Source organism: Natrix helvetica (assembly GCF_964273705.1).
Source record: "Natrix helvetica genome assembly, chromosome: 7".
Taxonomy (NCBI): Eukaryota; Metazoa; Chordata; class Lepidosauria; order Squamata; family Natricidae; genus Natrix; species Natrix helvetica.
In genome coordinates, this window is record NC_138558.1 from 28,059,763 (window position 1) to 28,085,923 (window position 26,161).

The window sequence follows — 26,161 nt, forward strand, 5'->3', positions numbered from 1 at the left end:
TGGGAAAATACTTTGGTTTTGATTTTTTTTAAAAATGATATGATAGGATTTTGAGGCTTGGACGTTAGCAGGAACCAAAAAGAACAAATATTACCATTAAAGGAGAAGAATTCTTAATTTTAACTTACTTATACTGCATGGAGCAAAATATTTTAATATTCAACATATTAAAGGATAGTTTTTGAAAAAGGGAGCCAGAAGTTAATTTTAAGAGCGTCTGCTTCTACAGATAGTTTGTGTTTAAAAGATGTTATGGAAGAGGAACAAGTTTTACCGAACGTTGAACTGAAGCTGATTTGAAGGTGAATTTGAAGATTTAAATGACAAAATGATCTGAAAAAAGATTTACATTTTGCATACAAAAGAAACCAGCTGATGCCTTAATAATTAATAAGGATATATATACATATAGTGATCTGGATAATTCCTACATTGTATTTACAAAAGATGCTTGTTAAGGCATTAAAGAATATTGGGAGAAAAAAACAAAGAATAAATGAAAAGAAAAAAAGTTTTAGAGTGGGGGTGTCAACTAGCGGCCTGCAGGCTGGGTGCGTCACACCCATCTTGGTTCTGCAAAGACAAAAAAAATCACGATTCATCACGTGACGTGGTGGAGATTGACAGCCATGTTTTAGAGACTAAAGATCAAGATTCTTAAAAGTAGAAGGAATATAAAGTCGATTTATGTAATCATGGTTAGAACAGATGTTGTTATCTCTTGATACCTCTTAATGTACATTAGCTGATCAGGACTGAAATGATGAAATTTTAAGTATTTGTTTTTAGATAATGGATGGGATATGGGAACAAAGAATGTGTTGTATTTTAAAAGAAGGTAACAAGTTAACTAAAATTGTTTATGCTTGTGATGAAGGGGGACACTATTTCTTCATTTCTTTTCTTTTTGTTTTCCATATTATTATTTTTTCCTTTCTATTGTTTTGTATTTCATTTTTTGGATCTCCCCCCCCCTTTTTTTTTTTTCCTTTTAGTTTGCATTAGTTTTTTTTATCGCAGTTGGAATTTAAAAAAAAATACTATTAAAAAGCATTTAGGAGATGGACTAGGATTTTATACTTTTATAAATGCTGAATTTCTAACATGAATAGTGTGTACATTTGGTATTTTTATTTTTCAGCCACCTTCGTATGAGCAGGTAATCAAAGAAATCAATCAAGTGCCAATCATCCCAGCCAGCAATAATAATGCTGCCTGTGCTGCTAATTCTAGATGTACTACTACATCTTCAACACAGACTGACTTTCCAGAAGAGATAATCAGCAATTTGCCAGCAATAAATGTGAAAAATAATCTCTCCACTATCTCTGAATGCAAAAATACTCCAGGTATATTGCTATTAATTTTAGTTTGATGATGTTTAAAAGGTTTCACCATCTTCATGCTGGTGTTTTTGGCTGAAAGCGTGGCCGGAGTTGCCGTCTTTCTATAAATCTTGGTGTTTGTGTGTGGAGTGCTGGCATTGTTTCAGTAAGTGGATTGATTGGATGTGTGGCTGTATCATGATTGGTGCTGATTGGTGCTGGCTGTGTGTCCGTTGTTGTTTTGTGTTGTAACGGCCTGGGTGGTGGGTGGGGCTCGTTTGTTGACTAGGGCTTGTTTCCAGATGTCTGGTAGCGGGAGGTATTGTCATGTTTATTCATGTTGTGGGGGTGTTTCTCTATTTTGATAGCTTCCATAATTATTCTCTTGTTGAAGTGTTCAGTTTTGGAGATTAACCTGGTTACTTCAAAATTAATTTCCTGTAGCTTTAAGGCGCTGCAAAAGGGAGGAAGTTTTTTCTTTTTTTCTTACTGCGTTCTTGTGTTCTGCAATGCGTGCATTTATTCTACTGTTCGTTTGTCCTATGCACTGATGTCCTATGCACTGATGTCCTAGCACTGATGTCATCAGATAATTGAACTGATTCTATCACTGCAGAACGATTGTATGCAATATTTATGTTAAAAACGATTAGCTTAATGCAGTGGTTTTCAACCTGTGGTCCATGTACCCCTGGGGGGACGTGATGTCATTAGAGGGACTCTATGAAGGCCTGAGGAAATGTTATTTAAATTTTGAGTTACGTGTTGGTGGTCTGTGGCCATGGTCCGTGGCCAAAAAATGTATTTAAAGAGGAGACCTTGGTGAAGAAAAGATTGAGAACCGCTGGCCTAAGATGTTAGTTGATGTTGCAATCTTTCAATGAAACAATGTATATGTACATTGCTTTTTACAGCTATACATATTTCTCAGAAGCCACCTAGACCTTCATCATCTCTGATAAACAGCAGTCTTCCCATAAATGAACAACGCTTAGTTATTTTAGAAGACCAGACATCTCAGGAGACGTCTAGTGCTGCAGTATGTCCTGTGCCAAAACCAAGGTCAAAGGGCAATCTGAAACCAGTGGCTAAAGACAATCAAGCAAACAATCAGGAACAAACGAGCCCATCAAGGAGCAAAATTGATGAGTCAACTAATCCTTTGATGTTCCTACTAGACAATAGCCTTAGGGAAAGTCATATAGAAATGGACAGCACGGATACAGACAACAACCAAAGTAACATATTATCACGGATTAAATCATTTGAGATGCAAGGGAACGCTGAAACTTCAGGACTAACCAAGAAACCAGAAGCATCTCCACGCTCATTAGGCCCTAAACCTACCATTAGCGCAAAAAAGCCTGTCGTGGCACCCAAGCCAGGTTTTAACAGAGCATCGGGAGAATGGGAATCTGGGACAGAAAACAAGCAAAAAGTTGCCTCCCAAGAGAAGCCCCTTCAGACTGAGGAAGGTGGGAGCAACATTATAACCAAGCCTGAATTGCCAAAGAAGCCAACATTAGTGACTGTAAAGAGTAATAGCAATGGGCTCCTTAATTCAGGAAGTGGGTCAGCTTTGGAGAATACTGATGGACAGAGAAAACTTCCCATTCCTGCTCCTAGGCCACTCCTTCCCAAGAAGTCAGTCTCTTTTGAAAGGCCTGCTCTTCCTATGCTTCCCCTGAAACCAACAAGTACTGTTCCCAAGCCCTCCATAGCTGTCCAATCAAATGCCTTTAGATCCCCCGTGGAGTCTTGTCCAAGCAGCGTTGCAGCGTCTCCAACACAAAATATTACTTCTGCAGAAGGAGATTTGATCAGCTTTGATGACAATGTTTTATCCTTTAACCCTGTCAAGGCTGTTCAAGAGATTTCTCATTCAGAATCAGGTAAGCTTGAAAAAGAGAAAATGAGCTTTTGTAAAATGAAAACGAAAACCAGTTTCAGGTTGTATAGTAAATGCAGGTGCATTTCAATAGCAACATCAGTATGTGTATAAAAATGATAACATTCATCTGCAAATGTTTCCGTCTATAATGGATTTGGGCGGATGCACTGGAGAGTTTTCCAGTTGAGGTCTATGGTATCAAATCAGCGCCTATTAAATATTAACAGTATTGCTATTTGACGTTACCCTAGAAATACATGGCTTGCAGAATTACTGGATTTTTGTTTGTTCGTTTGTTACTATGTTCCATGTTTTCCAAGGTAACAGAAATGTGATAAAAGTCGATGCTATTAATTTGAATTACAATAAAAGGTCAAAGACTACAGATAAGATTTCAGATTATAGCCAGGATTGGTTTGTGTGCTTAACTTTAAGGAAGCTGCATTCTGAAGTGGCCCTCCTTATCTTTGATTTCTTGGAAAACATGGGCTTGGATTACACAAGGGAAAACATTGTTTGGAAAATACTATTGCCACATCTAACAGTAAATACTGTTAGATTGCAAGCTATTTCTGTAAAAGTTTCAAACTGGGTAACATTGGGTCAGGAACTACACTCCTTAGTAGCACTGATGATGTTACCTAGTTTAGCAAATGAAATGTCTGCAGGAAAACAATTAAGCTCAGTTCAACCCCAAGCTACATCCTGCTTTATTTTATTCTTTCTGTTCTGCTGTCATTATTCCTTTTGTTGCTTATTATCTGGAACCCCTCCCATTCCCATTATATCTTTTGTGCTTATTTATCTGGATCCCCTCCACCATTTTGCATATTTGAAGAAAGACAATATATAGTATTGTATAATATATTTTATACTATCCGGTATAGTAGTACACTTTTAATATTTTTTTCAGGTTATTCTTAAGGCATAACCATGTACATATTTGCCTTGGTATATTTCATAATAATTTGCTTTCCAATTTCTCAAATCCTTTCTCATTAAAATTTGTAAATATTTGGTCTTCTTTGAATTATGAGATTTTAGTTATTTCAAATACTGACAGAATTATCCTTGTTCAGAATCTACAACAAATAGAACTGAACATTACTCTGTAATTGAACAGAAAATACAGGCACTGGCTAATGGTTGGTTTTTTTGAAATTCAGTCCAATTATTCTTTTTAGACTTTCATAAAGCTTGCATAAAAAATACCAAGTTTGAGGTCTGATAATAACATTGAGGAGCTATGTAGCAGAGAGGTTAAGCGCTAAATAAATGTATTTGTATGAGTTTACGTGTCAAACTCAATTTGTTGCAAGAGTGATTGCGATTCTGGGAATCACTGTGAACATGTTTGAAATTTAATAAACTAATTATCATTACTAGAAAGGCAGGTGGAACATACTGATGCTGATAATTAGCTGATATAAGTACTATATTAGCCTTAGTAATTTTTTAGCTCTAGAATAGTAGAAATAGACTACTTTTGTGTAGATCTGTGTATATTAGAAATACAGTTTTATATACTGATTTATGAAAGATTTTTAACCAGTGTATAGCAAAGGTCCCAGTCAAAGAAGAAGCTTATAATATACAACAATGTTTATAGGCAGATTTTTAAAGTAGGTCAGTAGTGCTTTATTTACACAAAAATAAAATGGTACTGAAAAAAACCCTGGTTTTCTATTAAAGCTCTAGTTAATTTAGTTACAAAAAAATGAAGGTTACTATTTATTTTAAAAACTATAGAACTGGTTTGTGAATTTAAAACCAGACGTTCCTGCAGTTACTTCCACCCCATCAATGTGACCAGCTATGGGGGTTAAAATTATAATTATGAAAATAGTTCTTTCTTTCTGTTTGGTGTGATTCAAGTGGCAGCACTCAAGCTGAGTTCATAGGGTGATTGGCTGAAGAATTCATACTTCACCTCTCAAAACTTTCTGGACTTCATCTTCTGGTCCCACCCCCTGTTCTGGGGTACTAGCTTGGTAGTTCCTGCTGCTACCACCTCCGTTCAAGAGATGAGAGAAAGAGGCATTGTGGCCTTGTAACCTCCCCTTTAAGTTGTGAGCAAGAGAGTTGGCAAGTAAGAAGCTAAAATTAATAATATGAGAGTAATTGCACCTCCTGGCCATATAGCATCAAGACAAGTGACTAGAGGTGGTATCATTCCATTTCCACCCCTTCCACCCTGGGAGAAAGACCTCACAAGAGTAAATAAAAAAAAAACAGTTGTGTATGTGTGTTCTACATGCAAATTTATATGAGCTGGTGGCCTATGTATTGTTGTAAGAGCTAGTGTACTGAGCTGGTGAATTACATCACCTGGCAGATAATTTAAACTCAGAAATTCAAAAGACCACAAGATGGTACTGATCTGATCTTTTATTTCCAGATTCAGCACAGCGATTGCTCCCTGGAACTCCCTAGAGAATAACACTTTTTCCTACTCAGGAAAGAGAGGGTCTGGTGCATTTGCCTTTCCTTTCTGTGAACAAAGTCATGTATATTCACTGTCTTAGTAACAGGCTGTCGTTCCTGTGAATGTGGACTGGCATCATCCCATTGGCATTGTGGGAAATCTGATTATCAAGTTGCTGCAGACCTATGCAGAACTGAAGAATGAGATAACTGGCAACGGAAAGAGGCTTTTGTTGCCTTTCAATGTGAAGCCAGATATGACAGATGTTATGTGTGTTTTGGAAAGCTTTATAGGAAGTAAAAAAATAATAAAAATAAACCAAGAAAAACATCAAATTGCCAAAAAAAGCAAGCTCAGCAGCCAAAGAATGTTCAGGGCAAATTGAAACAACAACAACAAAAAACCCTGAGAATGAATGTGAGTGAAATGCTCTGTTTGGAAGGAAGCGGTCAATTCCCTAATAGCAGCTCCCAACCAAGGAAGCAGGATTCACACAGTGAATCAGTTTTAATACAAGAGTTAAATTAAAAAAACATTGTAAACTTTTTTTTAAACTCCTTATTTATTATTGAACCTTTTAAGGAGAGCCTTGTGTGCGTTATTTGAATTTAATTCTTCAAATTCCGTAAGTGATTGCGGATGCCACACACAACAGATAAGGCTGAAATTGCCCAGCTGTTCCTCATTTGCAATATTTTGAAAGACAGCCTTATCTTTACTAGGCTGGAATTCCCTTTTTGAAATTTACTGTAAACTTTAGACTGCGTGGTTGGTGTAGGTATTTCTTTCAGCATACAACCCTAGATTTCTCTGAGTGTTACTGATGTTTCCTCTTGAAAGGAAACAGAATAAAATGCTGTCTTTGGCATCTTTCTTAGATCTTACCAATTTGCCATCCAAAGCTGAATCTGCAAAAGAGCAACCAGTTCAACCAGCCGTTGTGCGCAAACCTACTGTAATCCGAATCCCATCTAAACCAGCAAAAGGTAATATCCATAATATCCATCTATCCATCCATCCATCCATCCTTCCTGTATAAAACATATGATCTTGAAAAAGCTATTTTTGCCTAAAGGTATTTTTAATAGAACATATTTACCGAGGGACACAATGGCTCAGTGGCTAAGATGCTGAGCTTGTCGATCAGAAAGGTTGACAGTTTGGCGGTTCAAATCCCTAGCACCGCATAACCGAGTGAACTCCCTTTACTTATCTCAATACAATACAATACAATACAATACAATACAATACAATACAATACAATAGTAGAGTTGGAAGGGACCTTGGAGGTCTTCTAGTCCAACCCCCTGCCTAGGCAGGAAACCCTATACCGTTTCAGACAAATAGCTATCCAACATCTTCTTAAAGACTTCCAGTGTTGGGGCATTCACAACTTCTGGAGGCAAGCTGTTCCACTGATTAATTGTTCTCACTGTCAGGAAATTTCTCCTCAGTTCTAAGTTGCTTCTCTCCTTGATTAGTTTCCACCCATTGCTTCTTGTTCTACCCTCAGGTGCTTTGGAGAATAGTTTGACTCCCTCTTCTTTGTGGCAACCTCTGAGATATTGGAATAATGCTATCATGTCTCCCCTAGTCCTTCTTTCTCTTAAGCTAAACATACCCAGTTCCTGCAACCGTTCTTCATATGTTTTAGTCTCCAGTCCCCTAATCATCTTTGTTGCTCTTCTCTGCACTCTTTCTAGAGTCTCCACATCTTTTTTACATCGTGGCGACCAGAACTGAATGCAGTATTCCAAGTGTGGCCTTACCAAGGCATTATAAAGTGGTATTAACACTTCACGTGATCTTGATTCTATCCCTCTGTTGATGCAGCCTAGAACTGTGTTGGCTTTTTTGGCAGCTGCTGCAGCTTCGGCCAACCTAGCTTCGGCCAACCTAGCAGTTCGAAAACACATTAAAAATGCAAGTAGAAAAATAAGGACCACATTTGGTGGGAAAGTAACAGCGTTCCAAGTGCCTTTAGCATTTTGTCATGCTGGCCACATGATCAAGGAGACCTCTTTGGGCAGTGCTGGCTCTTTGGCTTTGAAATGGAGATGAGCACCGCCCCCTAGATTTGGGAATGACTAGAACATATGGACTTGCAAGCACCTGCACCTTCCATCCCAGACCTTCCTATCTCGAATACACAAAGGCAGCCCCTTTCCCCAACTTACATGCAGGTAGTGCTAGGGTCTATCCCACCCAGCTGTGAACTCTGGTGCTCCTTGCCAGGAATTCCTGCGGCTTCTTGCTTAATGACTTGCATGTCTTGGGAGTATGATGGCAACCAGGACTAAGCGATGCAGTCATGTGATGTTTTGTTTAACAACCCATTGCTTGGTGATGGCAATCCCGGTCCCAATTGCCACTGTACCTGGAGGACTACCTGTAGTGCAATTCCGCTATGTGAGATTTGTTATAGTTTTCCATTGAATATTTTTGTAGAATAACTTCAATAACATTTCTTTAATAATCAAAATATGAATTTTGATAGTTAATATTGGAAAATTATAAATATTTTTACAGCTTTAAATGACATTCTGGAAAGCCCTCCTCCACTACCTACAGAGAAACCAATTGGAAACACATCTGGTATTGCAGCTGGAAAACTCAATAACATCAACATAATTAACAAGGTAATGCATTTCCTTCCTCCCTCCCTCCCTCCCTCCCTTTCTCAAAAATGAAGTCACATTATTAAACCATTTTACTTAATCTTTAAGTGTTACAATGCTTAATGTGCATATTTCACCAATTATGTTCTCTCCTTCTCCCCAAAATAGTACAAGTGAGACAATAACTGCAATCTTCAAATAAAATAAATTCAGATTCCTTAGTTTCCTTGCATTCGGACCTAAACGGTTCCTGCACTTGCCTTGCCTCATTCCAACCAATTTTCCTAGATAGTATATAATCCTGCTTTTGTTTGTACTATGGGTTGTTGAATCACTCATATGAAAGACAATTGAAATTCTGAAAAATTGTCCATTCCATCTTGTAATTTTTGACTTTTTAACCATATCATGTATTGAAGTAAAAAGTTCATCCATTTTTAACAAGGTCAGCAGCCACCCTAACCCTTTGGCACTTGCATTGAAGCTCCCCTGCCACCCATGTTCCCTTGCACACTCTGCTTGACTGGCCCCTCCCCTGCCACCTACACACCCCCTCATGCACTTCCCTGAGCCTTGCTATATTTGCACCTCTTTCTGCACCTTTGTGCATTCTCCTCCTTCCAACGCTAACTGCCCCAAGCGCTGCCATGTCCATTTCGCATTTCTTTAGCCATCTGCACACACCTCCCTCCCTCCCTCCGCCAGCAGCAGTCACTTACCTGCCTACTGGCCTATATCCAAGCTGCCTACGACTTACAACTTTCTAATGGCTTCCCCACTGGTTTGTGGTTGTTGGAAACCAGCAGGAAGTTGTGAGGAGCTGCTCGCTTAATGACCCACAATCCTCACTTAACGATAGCAACAGGGATTCCATAGACTGCCATCCCTAAGCAATGTGATTATGTGACATGGCAATTTGCGGTCAGGTTGCTTGGTGACAGGCATTCTGGTTCCAAGTGCAGTCGTAACTTGAGGACTACCTGTATATACACAAAAGCAAGTGTGGTGTAATGGCTAAAAGCACCAGGCTAGAAACTGGGAAACTGAGTTCTAATCTACCTTAATCATGAAGTCAGCTGGGTCTTTCTTTCATAATCTTAGGAAGAAGGCATTTGGCCAAAAAGGTTGCCAAGAAATATATATAGACTTGTCCAAGCAATTACCAGTCCTTTTGTTATCTGCCATTTTACTTTGAAATAATCATAACAATTCTAATTTTTTTTGTCCAAATAATAATAACATTTAATAACTCAATAGGAACCTGAACAGCCCAGTTTGATACAGCCAATCAAGAATGAGCCTGTTCTGCCTCCAAGGTGAGTAGCAAAGGAGCAGCAGTGAGGTTGGTGTTGTGCAGAACATATTCTGCTACCACTTTATTATATTGATATTAGTTGTATAGTTTTATATAACAAAATGTAAAAATCTACAATTTTAAAAATACATATGGACTATAGTTGATTATTCTGTAATTTCGCCCCAGAAGATATAAATATTTATGTTCATAGTCTGATCCATTCATAATATTTAGGAGAATAGTATATAATGAAGTTATGGGAGAGTATGCAGTAGTAAAAGTGCTTGTTGTCATTGTGAATAACCCAAAGAAGATTTCCTGTTTTAATTTTACAGAAATCTTTATGTACATTTTAATCTTTTTAACAGATTGCAGAAGGTAAACTGATGTATTGCATTAATTAGAAAAACAAAACGAAATGCCAGCTATTGAACAGGGGAATCCAGCAATGAAGTTGCTTCCAGTGTAATTCTAATGCAGGAGTGTCAAACTCTATTTCATTGAGGGCTGCATCAGGATTATGTTTGAGCTCAGGGAAGGGAGGGGTGTGTGTGGCCAGGATGGGCATGGCCAGCTCAATGTCATTCGTGTTGGGGGTGCCTGTGGTGACCTGAGTGCTGTGTCAACTAAAAAGGGCGCTCCAGCTCCATTTTCAGCTGCAACAGCTTCCTGCAACTCTCTGCCAGTGAAAATGGAGCTCAGGAGGGCTGCGGCGGGCTGGTTCTTTGCTGTTTCCAGGGCAGTCCCGTGGGCCAGATCTATTCGGCCCACGGGCCTTGAGTATGACACCCCTATTCTAATGATTTTAGTCAATGGGGATTGCATTGTGTTCCCTTGATTGAAATTGTCTAACTATATGAATATCTGTTTTACTGAACGGTTTCCATGTAGGATACCATTCTCATTTTATTTTCAGATAGCTAATATAGTGTTGCTGAGATGTATACATTTGGCATTTGAATTTCATTTTTACAGGAGAGACAGTTAAATTGTATATTGTTTGTTATGCGTAGGAATATAGTTTAATAAGAAGCCAATTACTGATCCTCTGGATCTAAAGAGTGTCTAGTGCTCTTAGCAGATTCTTTAAAAAACTCTTTAATGGGGATTAGTATTACTACTAACATATCCATAATTGTAATGGTGGGTGGAGATGTTTTTGGGAGACGAGGAGGAGAGCAGAGATGCTGCCTGCCTAGGGAACAGTCAGGTGAGAGAAAATGAGGGCTAGATCATTATGGAGAAAATCTATCTTTATGGTCACCAGGAATCAAAAACAACGATGGCACATAATTAACCTAGCAATAGTTTTTAATAATTCAGAGTGTATTTGTAATATAATTGGAATAGAATGTGTTTTCTAATACTATGCTTTCTTCATAATTTCTAGACCCGTTCAGGGGAAAATCATACCACCTCGGCCTTCTCCACCTAAAGGGGCCCCAGGAAGACCACCACCGCCAAAATCCACCAAAATCTCATCAGATACTGATAGATTTCCACGCTCGTCATCTGATGTGACACTCCATAAGAAACCTAGCATGCTTGGATTGGGAATCAAAAAAACAAAGAGTGATGATTTTAAAAAACATGGCTCAGATTTACCCCCTCGACCCAAACCAGGTCATCCTCTATACAACAAATATATGGTGAGAAGATTAATTTTACTACGGGGAGATGTAACTTTGCACACAGCGTCTCTTATTAAAAGAGGAGGCAGATTGATTTTTAATTGTATGAAAGGTCAGCAAATAAAATACATCACATTTCCTGATGTACTTTCTGGTTGCACTGGAGTTTTATAGAGTTCCATCATTACATCATAGAATAGAAGAATAGAGTAGAATAGAATAGAGCTGGAAGGGACCTTGGAGGTCATATAGTCCATCCCCCTGTTTAAGCTGGAGACCCTATACCAGTGATGGTTAATCTTTTTGTCGTCACGTTCTGAGAGCGTGCGCGTGCCAACACCCATAATGCAATGCATGTGCGACACCCCACTGTGCATGCGCATGTGACCCCCCCCTCGTGCTCCCCCACTTCCCAAGCAAGCATGACCCATTTTGGGCCTAGCAGGCCTCCCAAAAGCCTCCTGAGACCAAAAACAGGGCACAGGGGCGCTGCACCCTCTGCGCTACCCCTGTCCTCACGCGTGTGACCCCCCTGTGCATGCACTCACAGCTTCCCCATGCCCCCTTGCCTCCCGTGCATGTGCAGCAGAGACCCAAAAATCAGCTGGACAGCGGGAGATGCACACGCATGTGTGGTACAGCTAAGCTGGGGCGACAGGTCGCATGGCATTCATGCCATACATTCGCCATCACGGCCCTATACCATTTGAGACAAGTGGTTGTCCAGTCTCTTCTTAAAAACCTTCAATGATGAAGCACCCACAACTTCTGAAGGCAAGCTGTTCCACTGATTAATTTTCATTGTTAGGAAGTTTCTCCTTAATTCCAGGTTGCTTCTTTCCTTGATTAGTTTCCATCCATTGTTTCTTGTCTTACCTTCTGTGCTTTGGAAAATAAGTTGACCCCCTCTTCTTTGTGGTAGCCCCTCTAATACTGGAATACTGCTATCATGTCACCCAAAGTCTTTCTTTTCTCTATACTAGCCAAATCCAAATCTTGCAACTATTCTGCATATGTTTTAGTCTCCAGACCTTTAGTCATCTTAGTTGCTCTTTTTCGAAAGTCTCAATATCATTTTTGTAGTGTGGTGACCAAAACTGGATGCAGTATTCCAGGTGTGGTCTTACTAAGGTTTTATAAAGTGGTACTAAATACTTATTTTGATTCTATGCCCATGTTTATATTACCAAAGATTGTGTTAGCTTTTTTAGCTGCTGTCGCACACTACTGGCTCATATTTAAGTCACCATCAATTAGGATTGCAAGGTCCCTCTCACGGTGACTGTTTTTGAGCCAGGTTTCACCTAAACTGTACTTACACCTTTGATTTTTTTTCTGCCTAAGTCTAAAACTGCTTTTCTCCACATTAAAATGTATTTGTTGGATAGGTCCCATTGTTCAAGTCTGTCAAGTTCCTTCTGGATCTTGAGCTTGTCTTCTGAGGTGTTGGCTATTCCTGCCAACTTAGTGTCATCTGTAAGTTTGATGAGTTCCCCTTCTATTCCCTCATCTAAGTCATTTATGAATATATTGAAGAGTACTAGATCTAAGATGGAAGCTTGTGGTACCCCACAGCTAAATGCGGTACCATTAAGTACCCTTTGTTATGCCATACCAGTGTGGCTCTTCAACAATCCAGAAAAGGAACAAAAACTAATATGTCCCTCATAGCAAATAGAATAGAATGGGAATGGGAATGGAATGGAATGGATATACAAGGAATTTGTCTTTGGGGCATATGCTGTCAGCGTACATAAGAAGACAAGATATTTGTCAAGAATCATATAGTACAACAATTAATAATAATCATAGAGTACAAATAAGCAATCAGGAAACAATCAATATCAATATAAGGATACAAGTAACAAAGTTACAGTCATGTAGTCATAAGTGGGAGGACATGGGTGATAGGAACGATGAGAAGACTAATAGTAATAATAATGCAGACTTAGTGAATACTTTGACAGGGTAGGAGTTGAAACAATTTATGTCCAGGATGCGAGGGGTCTGTAGATATTTTCATAGCCCTCTTTTTGACTTGTGCAGTATACAGGTTCTCAATGGAAGGCAGATTGGTAGCAATTGTTTTTTCTGCAGTTCTAATTATCCCCTGAAGTCTGTGTTTTCCCTTTCCTAAGGTGGACCAGTCTATGTCTTTTAGGAGTTGAACAAAACTTAATTTAGATAATAACTAACAATGTAGCTGCATGGGCAAGTATCAAGTCTTGAAACCTATCAAGTAACAAATTATGTCAACGTGGAGTATTTTCCATCAGCAATTATGCACAAAATGTTATGGGAGCTAAAAGGAAAACAAAACCTTGTGTAAAATTCAAACCAGGGATTTCTCATTTTGTGAACAAAGAACTGGAATTAACTAGTTGTGGGATTAATGGGGCAACGGTGCCATAGTTCATTTGGATCCCCCAAAGTGAATCCCAGAAAAGAAAATGACATGCAATACTTGAATACATTTTCACGACAAATGCATATTAGATTGTCAAAAGTTATTTTTGACTGAAATGTGAATAATTTGTTTCAAGCTTCCTGTGCATCATGAGCTTGCTAAAGAAGACATTTCATCTCAAAATGCTGGACATCTCTCTTGTAAGGTAATGTTGATTTCTACATCAATGGAAGGGGTCTGTGTGTGTGTGTGTGTGTGTGAGTGTGAGTGTGTGTGTGAGTGTAATTAGTCATCTAACTTTTTATAATTTTAAAGTGTGGAGATGTACTTTTTTTTATGGTGGATCAAGTTGTGAATACCTATGCAGAATGCATAAATGAAGAAGAAACTGGCAAATTTCATTTATATCCAATGCAGTTCATTTATCTCCAATGCACCCCTGAGGGTGCAAAGCAAACAGCAGGCATAAATTTCGATAATTAAACACTATCCTACAAAATTGAATACATATCCTAATCCCAACTATAATTTTTGCAGCATAGTAAGGGTCTGTTAAGTATTTTATCATGTTGGACTCCTTCGAATATTTAATAAAAGACCCTTAGATGGCTGAGGCGGCATATGAACTGAATAAACAAAACATCTTCCAAAAACATGTTGTGTTTTAGAACAGTAACTATCAAAGGGATTCAGTGTTACTGTCACTGCTACATTGTTAACATCTAAAAGAATTAGAAAATATGAAAAACAAGGAGGAAGGAATATTGAATTTAAAGTACCCAAAGCAGATTATGCAAAGGTGATTTTGATTTTAATGATGTATACACTGTATTGGCTTATTAATTTTCAATAGAATTGGCTGTATTAAAATCTAAATTGATTCCTCTTCGCGTTTGGGAATTTAGTATTTGAAATCAGTGAAGAGAGTACTGTAACTCAGCAATTGATGTTCCAAAGATCAGTTCAATGGCTCAAGATATGAAAGAATATCAGTTATTCGTAATTTCCAAATCTCTTGTGTTTTTAAGGATTCAGCTAATATGCAGAAGATTACTGATCCAAGTGTTCCTCATGCAATTGTACTGCATAATTTCACAGCAGGTAAGAAGTGACATCAGAGTAAATGGAAATATAGTTTTGCTTTTTGAATGATTCTTAATATGCTTTGGTTTACTTTCTGCAGCATGCTAAAATTTGAATTCCTTAGTCCTCCTGATCTTAAAGCTTGTTAGTTGCCTTGTCCTGAGATTAAATTCAAAGCCTTTTGCTTCTGGCACATTCCTTGGTGCGGATTGGTGGGAAGAGAAATATTAGCAGATGCTTGAAGGCTCTTTTCTCAATTGTTTCAATTTCACTTCTTTTTCCCTTTGGTTTTTCTGCTTAGGTTGCTTTCTTCTCCGCAGAGAGTCTTATTGCTGTCTTTTTTAACTGCTTAGTAAAACTCAGAGCATTGGCCTTTAATGCTGTTAGCTGCCTGTTCCTTTGCTCTACATTTATGTAATGTACTGTAGCTACCAAAAAGAGAGTTCAGCCGGTGAGATTTGATTTCTGATTTGGTAAACTAAACCAGTTTTTTATTTTTTTTATTTTTACATAGAGCATTCTGATGATTTGGACCTTAGTACTGGAGACACAGTTTTTCTCTTGGAAAAAATAGATGATGAGTGGTACAGAGGAAAATGCAAGAATCGTACTGGGATTTTTCCTGCTAGCTTTGTCAAAATTATTGTAAGTATATTTCTCATTTCAAGTGGAATATAGTGCATTTCATCTGGATTCGCATTTGAGTGCTAATTTAATTTTTCCCCTGTGCATTTTATTGAGCATATCATGTAGTTAAATCTTGCTTGAGTGCCCAAAGAAGATATATTTTTTGTAACATGCAGCAAATCTATTTAAATTTGCAACTGACTTGATCTTTATGGTTTTCATTTTTACAATAAATTGAAATTGTGAGAATTATTAACCTATTAATAACTTTATTAACCTATGCTTAATTTCAGCTGGTATATTAATAATCTACCAGCTACTCTGGATTAACGCTAACAATCTCACAACTACATCATTGCTTCACATTTTGTGTGATTCTGACGATAATCCAAAAGTGTCAAGCCACACAGAGCTGATATTAGTAAGAAAGCAAAAACAACATTGGTTTCACAAGGGTGTGTCTGGTGTTAGTTTGGTATAAATAGAGAATTTTTCAATACTGTAATACGATTTTTCAGCTTTCATTATAGTGAGCTAATTAAAGTGAAGTCTTTAAAACATCTTTTCCCTGAAATTTCCTTAGAGATGCAATTACCGTATTTTTGGAGTATAAGACGCACTGGAGTATAAGATGCACCAAGGTTTTGAAGAGGCAAATTTTTTAAAAAAGTAGGTAGAGGGATAAAGTGGGAGAGAAAGAGAGAGAAATACTGTAGGTAGATAGGGAGAGAGAGAGAGAAGGTAGGTACATAGCAGTGGTGGGTTCCTGCTGGATCGCACCGGATCGCGCGCGCTCCCTTTCAGCGCTCCACCTGGCTTGCGCGCTCCCTTTCAGCGCTCCACCTGGCTTGCGCGCTCCCTTTCAGCGCTCCACCTGGCTCTCGCGCTCCCTTCCGGCGCTGAAACCGGAAGTACAGTCTTGCCCCGCCCCTGGCGAAGCAACGACGCCTGCCTGCGCTCCACCAGCTCGGCTGGGAACGGAGATGTTTCCTCAGCGGAGCGGAGCGCCTGAAAAGACTTTTCAGGTGCTCCGCTCCGCTGAGGAAACATCTCCGTTCCCAGCCGAGCTGGTGGAGCGCAGACAGGCGTCGTTGCTTCGCCAGGGCCGGGCAAAACTGTACTTCCGGTTTCAGCGCCGGAAGGGAGCGCGAGAGCCAGGTGGAGCGCTGAAAGGGAGCGCGCAAGCCAGGTGGAGCGCTGAAAGGGAGCGCGCAAGCCAGGTGGAGCGCTGAAAGGGAGCGCGCGCGATCCGGTGCGATCCGGGAGGAACCCACCACTGGTACATAGGTAGATAGAGGGGGGGAAAGAGAAATACAATAGATAGGAGAGAGAGAGAGTAGGTAGGCAGGTAGATGTTTCCAGGTGTATTTATCCATGTCCTGGAGAAGGAAATCACTGACAATCTGCAGCACCTAAGACTTTGTTTCTGCTGGCACAGCACTTGATCAATGTAATTCTCATCAATCAGTTAAAGAACTTTCCAAAGGGGGGGGAGGTTTTGCACTCTGCAAATCTCCCAAAGCCAGGCCGTTTTTCGCGAAAACTGGCCTTTTTTTAAAAAGCATAAATAGCCTTGGGGGGACTTGCAGAGTGCTCCGGGGGAGAGGGACAAAAACGAGCAAAAAACAGCCCATTTTTCACAAAAACGGGCCCGTTTTTTTGTCAAAAAAGTTGCATGCATAGCCTTATGGAGGCTTATAGAGTGCTGCTGGGGGTTGGGGGGGGGAATGGGCTGTTGTTTGCTCATTTCTGCCCTCCCCAGCCCCCAGGAGCTGTCTGAAAGCCTCCATAAGGGTATGCACGACCATTTTGGTGAAGGAGCGGGGCTTCGGGAGGCAAAGAATGCTATATTTGGTGTATAAGATGCACTCAGATTTTCACCCTCTTTTTTGAGGGAAAAAGGTGCGCCTTATACTCCGAAAAATACAATATTTTAATTTTAATTTCTCAACTGACTTGGTCTAAGACTCTAAGCTTTCCCATAATTTCTTCACAAAAAGCTACAGCAGAATAACAGAGTTGGAAGGGACCTTGGAGATCTTCTAGGGACCATGATAGCGAACCTATGCCACATGTGCCAGAAGTGGCACACAGAGTCATCTCTCTGGGCACATGAGTCATTGCCCGTTGCTCTTCCAGGTTCCGGCGCACTGGCCAGCTGGTCTTCATGCGCGCAGGAGCACCGGAAACCGGAAGAATATGCCACCTGGTTTTCTGGTTTCTGGCGCACGTGCGCACACAAAGACCAGGTGACCTGTGCGCATGTGCATGCCGGAAACCGGAAGGTCATCTTCTCGACACATGCATGCACACTGGGCGGCTACTCTTCTGATTTACAGCACATGGACATGTGCACTCTCCCATTTCGAAACTTGGTGCCAAAAAGGTTCACCAATACTGTTCTACTGCAACCCCCTGCTCAGGCAGGAGACCTCATACAATTTCAGACAAATGTTGTCCAATCTCTTCTTTAAAAACTCCAGCGATAGAGCACTCACAATTCTAAAGGCAAGCTGTTCCATTGATGAATTGTTTTCATGTCAGGAAATTTCTCCTTAGTTCTAGGTTGGATCTCTCCTTGGTAAGTGTTCTGACCCAGCTCCCCAAACACAACGAATTCTCTGTAGTTGAAGCAATGATTCATTTATTAGGAGTGCCAGCAGCCCCGGCAAAAAGTTTCTCTTTCACCTCAGGCTAAATCTATCCAGCAGGGGAGATGAATAGTTGCCTGGCACATCTATTCATCTCCGCCCCTTGTTTTTTATCCTAGCTAGGGCGGGGCTTCGCTAGCAGCGGTAGCTCTTTCTTCCAAAGGATTGACCCACGGATTTCCACTGCTCTCCTCTGCCTTCTCGCATCCGTGCATCAAGCACTGGACCCAGCTGTTCCTCCTCTTCCTCATCAGCCACCTCCAGACCTGGGGCTGTTGACTCTCCTTCTGAGGGCTGACGGGCGGCCCAGTCTCCGTCTCTGCCTCTCTCTCTCTGTCAGCTCCATTCCCTCTTCCCCCTTGGAACTTTCAGGTTGCCTTCATGCTGACCCTGACTCTCACACCGCCACCGCCTCTGATTCGGCTGCTGGAGTCGCCGGCGGCCGACAGGTCACAACAACAAGTTTCCATTTGTTACTTCTTATCCTGCCTTCAGATGCTTTGGAGAACAGGTTGATTGCCTCTTATCTGTGACAGCCCCTCAAATATTAGAAAATTGCTATCATGTCACCCCAGTCCTTTTCCTTGCTAGACTAGATAGATACCCAGCTTCTGCAGCCATTCTTTAGTTTTAGCCTCCAGCTCCCTAATCATCTTTGTTGCATTTGTAGAACATTTTCCCTCCTTTTTTTCTCACCTGGCCACAGTATTTTCAAGTCTATGGTTAGTCGGAGTTCTTGCTGTCAGGGAAACAGCAGTGGTGGGACTCTCCAGCAATTGCAAAACATTAAGAATATCATACTAGAGACTCTGGGTAACATATCATTACAATTATATTCTTACTTTTTTCCTTTTGTATAAATGTAATGGTAGCATTTGAGACATATATTTTTGGGGTGATGAAAGGAAATAAAACCCTGCTGAAGTGAATAATGTTTAAACAACAACGCTAACTGGTATGAAGTGAAAAAAAACCGCAATAGACCACAGTGTCAATTAGGAGCAGAAAGCAAAAGCAACAATAATTTTTAAAATTGCAAAATATGTTCATTTTCGTCATTATGTGAGCAAACAAGAGAGGATTGTTAGCATAAAATTTGCAGTTAAGCCCAAGAAGTGAAAATCAGAAAGAAGTACAATGGCGCATCTTCTAATATACTGACGGAAGAAAAATGACAACAAAGGAAACTTCTTACTAAATTATTGCAAATGCTCAGGATTTCCATATGAAGCGATACAGTTAGAACTGCAGTTTGACCAAGCGAGTTTGATAAAAATTAGGCTTGCTGTTCAAATTCAAAGGCTAAGAGAAAGCACAAGAATATTCCTATGTTGGCTTTATAACAACTTCTTTTTTTAAAATCCTGCCTTTATTATTTTTATTAATACAGGTAGTCCTCGACTTGTGCTCACAATTGAGCCCAAACTTTTTGTTGTTAAGTGAGTTTTGGCCCGTTTTATGACTTTCCTTGCCAAAGTTGTTAAGTGAATCCCTGCAGTTGTTAAGTTAGTAACAGGATTGTTAAGTGAATCTGGCTTCCCCAGTGACTTTGCTTGTCATAAGGTTGGGACACAGCAACGGCCATAAACATGAACCACTTGCCAAGTGACTGAGTTTTGGTCACATGGCCATGAGAATGCTGCAACGGTCGTAAGTGTGAAAAGTGGTCATAAGTCACTTTTTCATTTCATTTAATTTGTAACTTCAAACGGTCACTAAATGAACTGTTGTAAGTCGAGGACTACCTGTAACTCAAGGCAGCAAACACACCTCATGATTCCTCCTCTTATTTTTCCCACAACAACCTAGTGAGGTTGGTTGGGCTGAGAGATAATGATTGGCCCAAAGTTACCCAGCCTGTTTTTATGCCTAAAATGGGACTAGAACTGGCAGTGTCGTGATTTCCAGCTTAGCAATAGTAGTAGCACTTAGACTTATATACCGCTTCATAGTGCTTTTACAGCCCTCTCTAAGCGGTTTACAGAGTCAGCATACTGCCCCCAACAATCTGGACCCTCATTTTACTCACCTTGGAAGGATGGAAGGCTGAGTCAATCTTGAGCCGGTGAGATTTGAACTGCTGAACTGCAGCAAGCAATCAGCTGAAGTAGCCTGCAATACTGCACTCTAACCACTGCGCCACCTCGGCTCTTGCTTGCTGCCTTAACCACTAGACCAGGGCTGTCAAACTCTCGACCCGCAAGCTGGATGCGTCACACGCTGGCCACACCCATACTCGGTTTAGCGAAGGGGAAAATAGTTGCAATACATCCCATGATGCTGCCATGACACCACTGCACTAGACCAAACTGGTGACTGGGTTTTCAGGAACTCAAAAAGAGCAGCTTTCACCAGCCAATATCTACACTGCAAGAAGTCAACTGTGCTGTCACAAACATTGCAACCTATTTGTGGGTCTGGGCCAGCCTTAATGGCTTGCACGGCTGTCTTCTGAAACCGTGGTACAATCCAGGATAAAAATGTATTTGGTTTAAACAGCTTCAACTCCTTGCTAATAGTACACCTTCCTGCACATCAAAACTTTTTCTGACCTTTGAAGGAGGAATAGAGCCCTAATAATTTTTTTCAAAAGAAATTAATTAAGGTACACAGATAAAATAGTTAAACGTTTTTATTGTCTCCTTTCTAGATTGATATTCCAGGAGAAAACAGCTGGAAAAAAGAGCAGCTTTCACCAGCCAATATTGTGTAAGTTTTCATAGAAGTGTTGACGTTGCAGTCTTGAACATACAGATTTATTTTCCATTCATGAGAGGTATTCTGGCTACCACTCACAGCAAGTAAAATCCTGACTTGGAGACTTCAAACACGGAATAATTCTGGGAAAGGGAATTATAAAACGGCATACCGTAGTACATTGCAAAACAAAATCACATAATTGTTTAGTTTGAGGATTTTAAATTTTTAAATATTTATGGTTAGTGTGGCTTGACTAATTGGAAAAATATTTATTGAAAGCTGTTTTCTTGTCTATGCTGTTTGATTTCTAAAAACTATTTTTAAAAAACTTTTCTCCTTTTTCTTCACAAGCAATGTTCACATATGGTAAAGAATATATTTGTGTATAGAACATAAATGTTATTTTCTCCTGTAAATTAAGGTAAATGGCAAACGGCATATCTCTGGTCTTTTGGAGACTGGCTATATTGTTTTTAACTGTCTTTGTTAGACCCTTAACCACTGTTGGTGGTATCCAGATCTCATTGTCTTGTTGTCTAAAATAGCTTACTCTCTTGAAATCTCTTTCTCTTCAATCACTCCTTTCAACAGCAGTAGGGGAATGGTCAGGCAAAGGAGACATTGTGTAAAAATGCATTTCTTCCCCCCCCCACAGCCGCCAACCCCTCCCTCCCCCTCAGACAAGAGAGACTGGAAAGAGAAATGCAATGCAAGCTGTTTGCATAGGTCACCAATGGCTCCCAGACAAAGGCTAGAATTGGGATCAAATTGCTTTCAATTACACAAGAGCAAACAGCCAATTCTCTTGTAATCTATTCTTTCCCAATTTCTCTGCTCTGCAGAGGTCAGCAACAATCACATGACAGGAATTATGCGAAGGTTGTAAATGGCCCTTAAAGTTATGATTTCAGCACCGTCATAATTTAGAATGGTTGCTGAAAAAATTATCTATAAATGAGGACTAACTGTACTAATCCTGGAATATCTAATTACCAATAGATATTTACTATATCTACTACAGATACAGATACAATATATGATAGATATATATATATATATTGTGGGCAAAAAAAAAAGACTTTGTGCAGTGTATATTTCTTTGAAGTTCTAGTAGAGAAATCATTCAAACAATAAATATATGATACAGGTCTAACAACAAATATAAAATCATGGGCCTAAATGATGTAAAATGGTTTTACTTTTTTTTGTGTTAATAGTGAATGTATATTTTATGCAATGAACTCAGAAGAATAAATGAAACGAAAGTAAGAATGATAGTTTTCCTTTTACTATTTTCCCTTTCTTTGCTATTTTAGAGGCCCAAGATGTAGAGCTAGATTTGAATACATTGGAGACCTGAAAGATGAATTAAGTTTTTCAGAAGGTGAAGTTATTATTTTAAAAGGGTATATTAATGAAGAATGGGCCAAAGGAGAGCTGAGAGGTACTTCTGGAATTTTTCCCTTAAATTTTGTGGACATTATTGAAGATCTACCTGAATCAGGTAAAAACAACTAACCCACTGGTGAACAAAAAGAACATCTCACAGTAGATAATTAATGTGATCAAAATACTTTATTAAAGACAGTTAGATGTTAGGATATAGAAGAACATATAACAAAATTAGAAATTCTATCCTCCTCCATTGATATTTTATGTATTATATAAATCAGTATTTTGCATATTGTTGTAGCATTGGTCATGCTGTGCCTATGTTAATATGAAAGCACAATTTTAAACATGTATGCTACAGGTACACAATACAGTATGAGTTGAATCTTAGCACTTCTACAAAATTTTATAATAGCTGTTGTGCAGGTAATCCTCACTTACAACAGTTCATTTAATATCTGTTCAAAGTTACAACGGCAATGAAAAAAGTGATTTATGACTGTTTCTCACACTTACGATCATTGCAGTATCCCCATGGTCACATGTATCAAAATTCAACAGCTTGGCAACTGACTCATATTTATGGCAGTTGCAGTGTCCTAGGATCACGTGGTCATCTTTTGCGACCACCTGACAAGTAAAGTCAATGGAGAAACCAGAATCACTTAATAACCGTGTTACTAATGTAACTATTGCAAAGATTCACTTAACAATGCTGACAAGAAAGGTGGTAAAATGGGACAAAATGCACTTAACAACTGTCTTGCTTAGCAACCCAATGTTTGGCCTCAGTTGTAGTCATAGGTTGATATGCCTCTGTGTGATATACTATACTAGTGTTAGGTTGCATTAAGGAACCATTCAGTGCATTCTGTCTTATCATTCAATCCTAAACTGTATAGTCCCCAAAACACTTGGTCAAAGAATGACAGAAATCACATGCTTCCTCTTATGCTTGTTTAGAAGGCAATTTGAGAAAAGTCACCCCTAAAATGTATTTTTCTATATTACTCAGTGGATTACTCAGTGTAACAATAGGGTGTGATACCATAGAATTTTTTAATAGTGAATCAAATTATGTGAAGAAACTGTTTCCTTTACATTTTGTATCAATATAATCCAGATATTCAGAGAAATATCTGGCATTATATGCCGTTTTTTAGAGATAAGATAGATACACACACACACACACACACCCTTCTGAGGTCAGTTTCACAAATCACACAAAAATGAGAGATAGCCCTATTTTGATAAATAAACCTCATCTGGCTCGGTTCACTGGACACACTGATTCAATGATAAAATGGGTTATACAATTTTTTTAATCAGTTAATTATAGTTTATTAACCACAGTGGGTTTCCAATCTGCAGAGTGTAAAACAAACAACATTACTGGCTAGTGTGATAAATGAATCCAGCCATTCTGTGGCTTGGATTTTCAACCATTGTTTCGTGGAATTGTTTTTCTCTCTGTGTATTATGTTATGATCTTTTATATAGGTGATGGCAGTTTCCCGCTGAGGAGTAAACATTCAGGATCAATGACACAGGTAATGTATTTATCGTTTTATAGCATGTAATCAGGAGTGGGCTGTTCTGGGTTTGCCCGGGTTCGGGCGATCCTCTAGTGAAGATTCTGCGCAGTTTGGCAAACCCCCAAATCCCACCCCTGGCTGGCCCCATCCACCGCACCCCTCCCAGCAATCTCCACACGGCACGTTTTGGATCTTAGGTAAGCGCAGGGCCCTCGAGGAGGGCAAAAAACGGGGCCTCCAGGAAGCCTCCAGAGCCCGGGGGAGGCCATTTGCACCCTCCAGGGTGAACAAGGAAACCCCTCAGAGCCCCGGGAAGGCAAAAACACTTCCTCCCACTGTGGTGTAAGATACTGCCTCGCCCACCCAGCAACTGGGCAGGGAACCCATTGCTTAAATTTTTGAAGCCCACCCCTGCATGTAATCAATCAGATGCAATCTGTTATTCTAATATACATGATTAGAAGAAACAAAAAGATTCACCAACTTTTCTTTGTTCATTGCAGGGTTAAAGATTATTTTTTTCTAATCTGTTAATTAATGGCACTAAAGTAATTAATCTGTTTTAAGCCTATTAAATGATGTGTATAGAATTCATAGGATAGACGGTGTTGTTTTCTCAGTAACACCAGAAAGTTTATAAAGCTTAACATGCCTACGTTTTCTTTGTTTTCAAAGCTGGAAGGAGAAGCTGGACAGTGGTGTGATGCTCTTCATGACTTTGCAGCAGAAACACAGGAAGATTTATCATTTAAAAAAGGAGATCGTATTTTGATATTAGAACAACTGGATTCAAAGTGGTATAAAGGCAGGCTAAGTGGAAAGGAAGGCATTTTCCCAGCTGTGTTTGTTCACGTTTGTTCAGGTACAGTGCTGAAAGAAAAATGGAACTGTTTTAATCCTGTTGTACAAGCTATAAAGATACAGGTGGTCCTTGATTTACAACTGTAATTGAGACACAATTTCCTTTATAGGTCATGATGGTCATAAACTGGCTTAATTTTACAGCCTTTTTTGCAACAGTTATTAAAGGGAACATGATAGTCATAAAACGAATACTGCGGTTTAAAGCAAACCCTGCAACTGTAAAGTGAACTCATTGTTCTCTAGGGATCGAGTTCTAGTCCTACTCTAGGCATGCGGCTGGCTGGATGATTTTTGGCCAGTCACTCTCTCTCTCACCCAATCTACCATACAAGTTGTTGTTATGGGAAAAATAAGAGGAGGATGGGGTATTAGATATGATCACTGCCTTGTGTTATTTACAAAATAATAAAGGTGGGTTAAAAATCAAATAAATTCTCTGTGATACAAGTAGCATATGCCTTCTTCACTTACTTACTTGCAAAGGATAATCATCATAATAAATGCTTTCTCTGCTATTTCATACAGAAAATCATGATACCCACAGTCTGCCCTCATAAATTACATAGAATATATTGCAATGATTTAATAGCTCATTTACTGTATTCTGGTAGTGTGCCTAGTGTACCTTGTAAACTGATCATGAGCACACCCTGGTGGTAAAATCTGGAATGGTTAAATATGTCAATTAGAATCCACCTAGTGACTTGATATTATCCCAAGAAGGCAACTTTCTTGGTTAATTACCAAGCTAAGAAATGAAGATTTATGATATGAAAAAGTAATTAGTGCTTGCTTTTGTCCAATATAAGAACAATGGTGTAATTTCTCTTTGAAAAATTAAGGAAAATATTTTTTTATTCCTATTTGATAATTAGTAAAACATTTTTTTAAATAAATACAAGTAGTTTTTTTCCCCCAAAGGAAAAAGGCCTAAGTTAAACTTGCAGTGTATGTGCCATGAAAAAGAGTTGTGCTTTTCATTCCCTTCACTCAGTTAACCTCAAACCTGATTAAGATATTTGCAAAAAAAATAAAATCTTATATTATCCCAAAGATAGAAACTTAATTGGATCGTGGTATCTTACAGGTGGAATGCAGTCATCAGAATCTCAGGGAGGGAAGAAACCAAAAGCCAAGGCCCTGTATAACTTCCAGGCAGAGAACATAGATGAACTTTCTTTCAAAGTAAGTATATTTAAACATACAATTCTGTGGTGATAAAGACATAATATTTTATCATTGTGAAAAATACTGTCCTACATTTCTCCTGCAGCATAAAAATTAGGGAAAGTGTTGCAAAATGGTGTTTTTTTGGGGTTGATAATGTTTCTTCTTTTTAATACTGCAAAAAATTCTGTTGAAAATAAAAGAATTAAACAACCTATAGTCAAATCCACTGTTGGACTTAAGATGATCTTGATTTAGTGTGATGCATGAACCAGCCAGAACACAGTATCTGCTTTTGTAATGAACTGAATGCAATGGAAAAGTGGGCTTATATTCTATTATAAATTATTATAATCTAAAAAAAATACTACAGCAAAACTTAATTTATTTTTTTCTCTAAGAAATTATCCAACTGCAAAGCTTCTCGCTGACCCAACTTTAAAACACTTTTCCTAAAGAATATGAGGCCAACTTTGAAATGTTTTTCGTTTGACATATTAAGACATTTTGTTTATCTAGCATAAAACACTGTTTTCTTATCAATTCTT

At 39.1% G+C, this 26,161-nt stretch overlaps 1 protein-coding gene across 3 annotated transcripts in view; it reads left to right on the forward strand.

Annotated features, from left to right (window-relative positions):
- Positions 1–26,161, forward strand: part of SH3D19 (SH3 domain containing 19) — a 71,603-nt gene that overhangs the window by 41,955 nt on the left and 3,487 nt on the right. For 2 of the 3 annotated variants that reach the window (XM_081960242.1, XM_081960243.1), the window contains 14 exons: positions 1,142–1,349; positions 2,240–3,217; positions 6,520–6,627; positions 8,171–8,280; positions 9,517–9,575; positions 10,947–11,205; positions 13,731–13,799; positions 14,623–14,695; positions 15,192–15,322; positions 20,606–20,664; positions 21,972–22,159; positions 23,548–23,597; positions 24,258–24,444; positions 25,534–25,631. In XM_081960242.1, coding sequence (XP_081816368.1) covers positions 1,142–1,349; positions 2,240–3,217; positions 6,520–6,627; positions 8,171–8,280; positions 9,517–9,575; positions 10,947–11,205; positions 13,731–13,799; positions 14,623–14,695; positions 15,192–15,322; positions 20,606–20,664; positions 21,972–22,159; positions 23,548–23,597; positions 24,258–24,444; positions 25,534–25,631 — 2,577 coding nt within the window. The remainder of the gene's footprint in view (positions 1–1,141; positions 1,350–2,239; positions 3,218–6,519; positions 6,628–8,170; positions 8,281–9,516; positions 9,576–10,946; positions 11,206–13,730; positions 13,800–14,622; positions 14,696–15,191; positions 15,323–20,605; positions 20,665–21,971; positions 22,160–23,547; positions 23,598–24,257; positions 24,445–25,533; positions 25,632–26,161) is intronic. The other variant, XM_081960244.1, reaches the window with a different exon arrangement.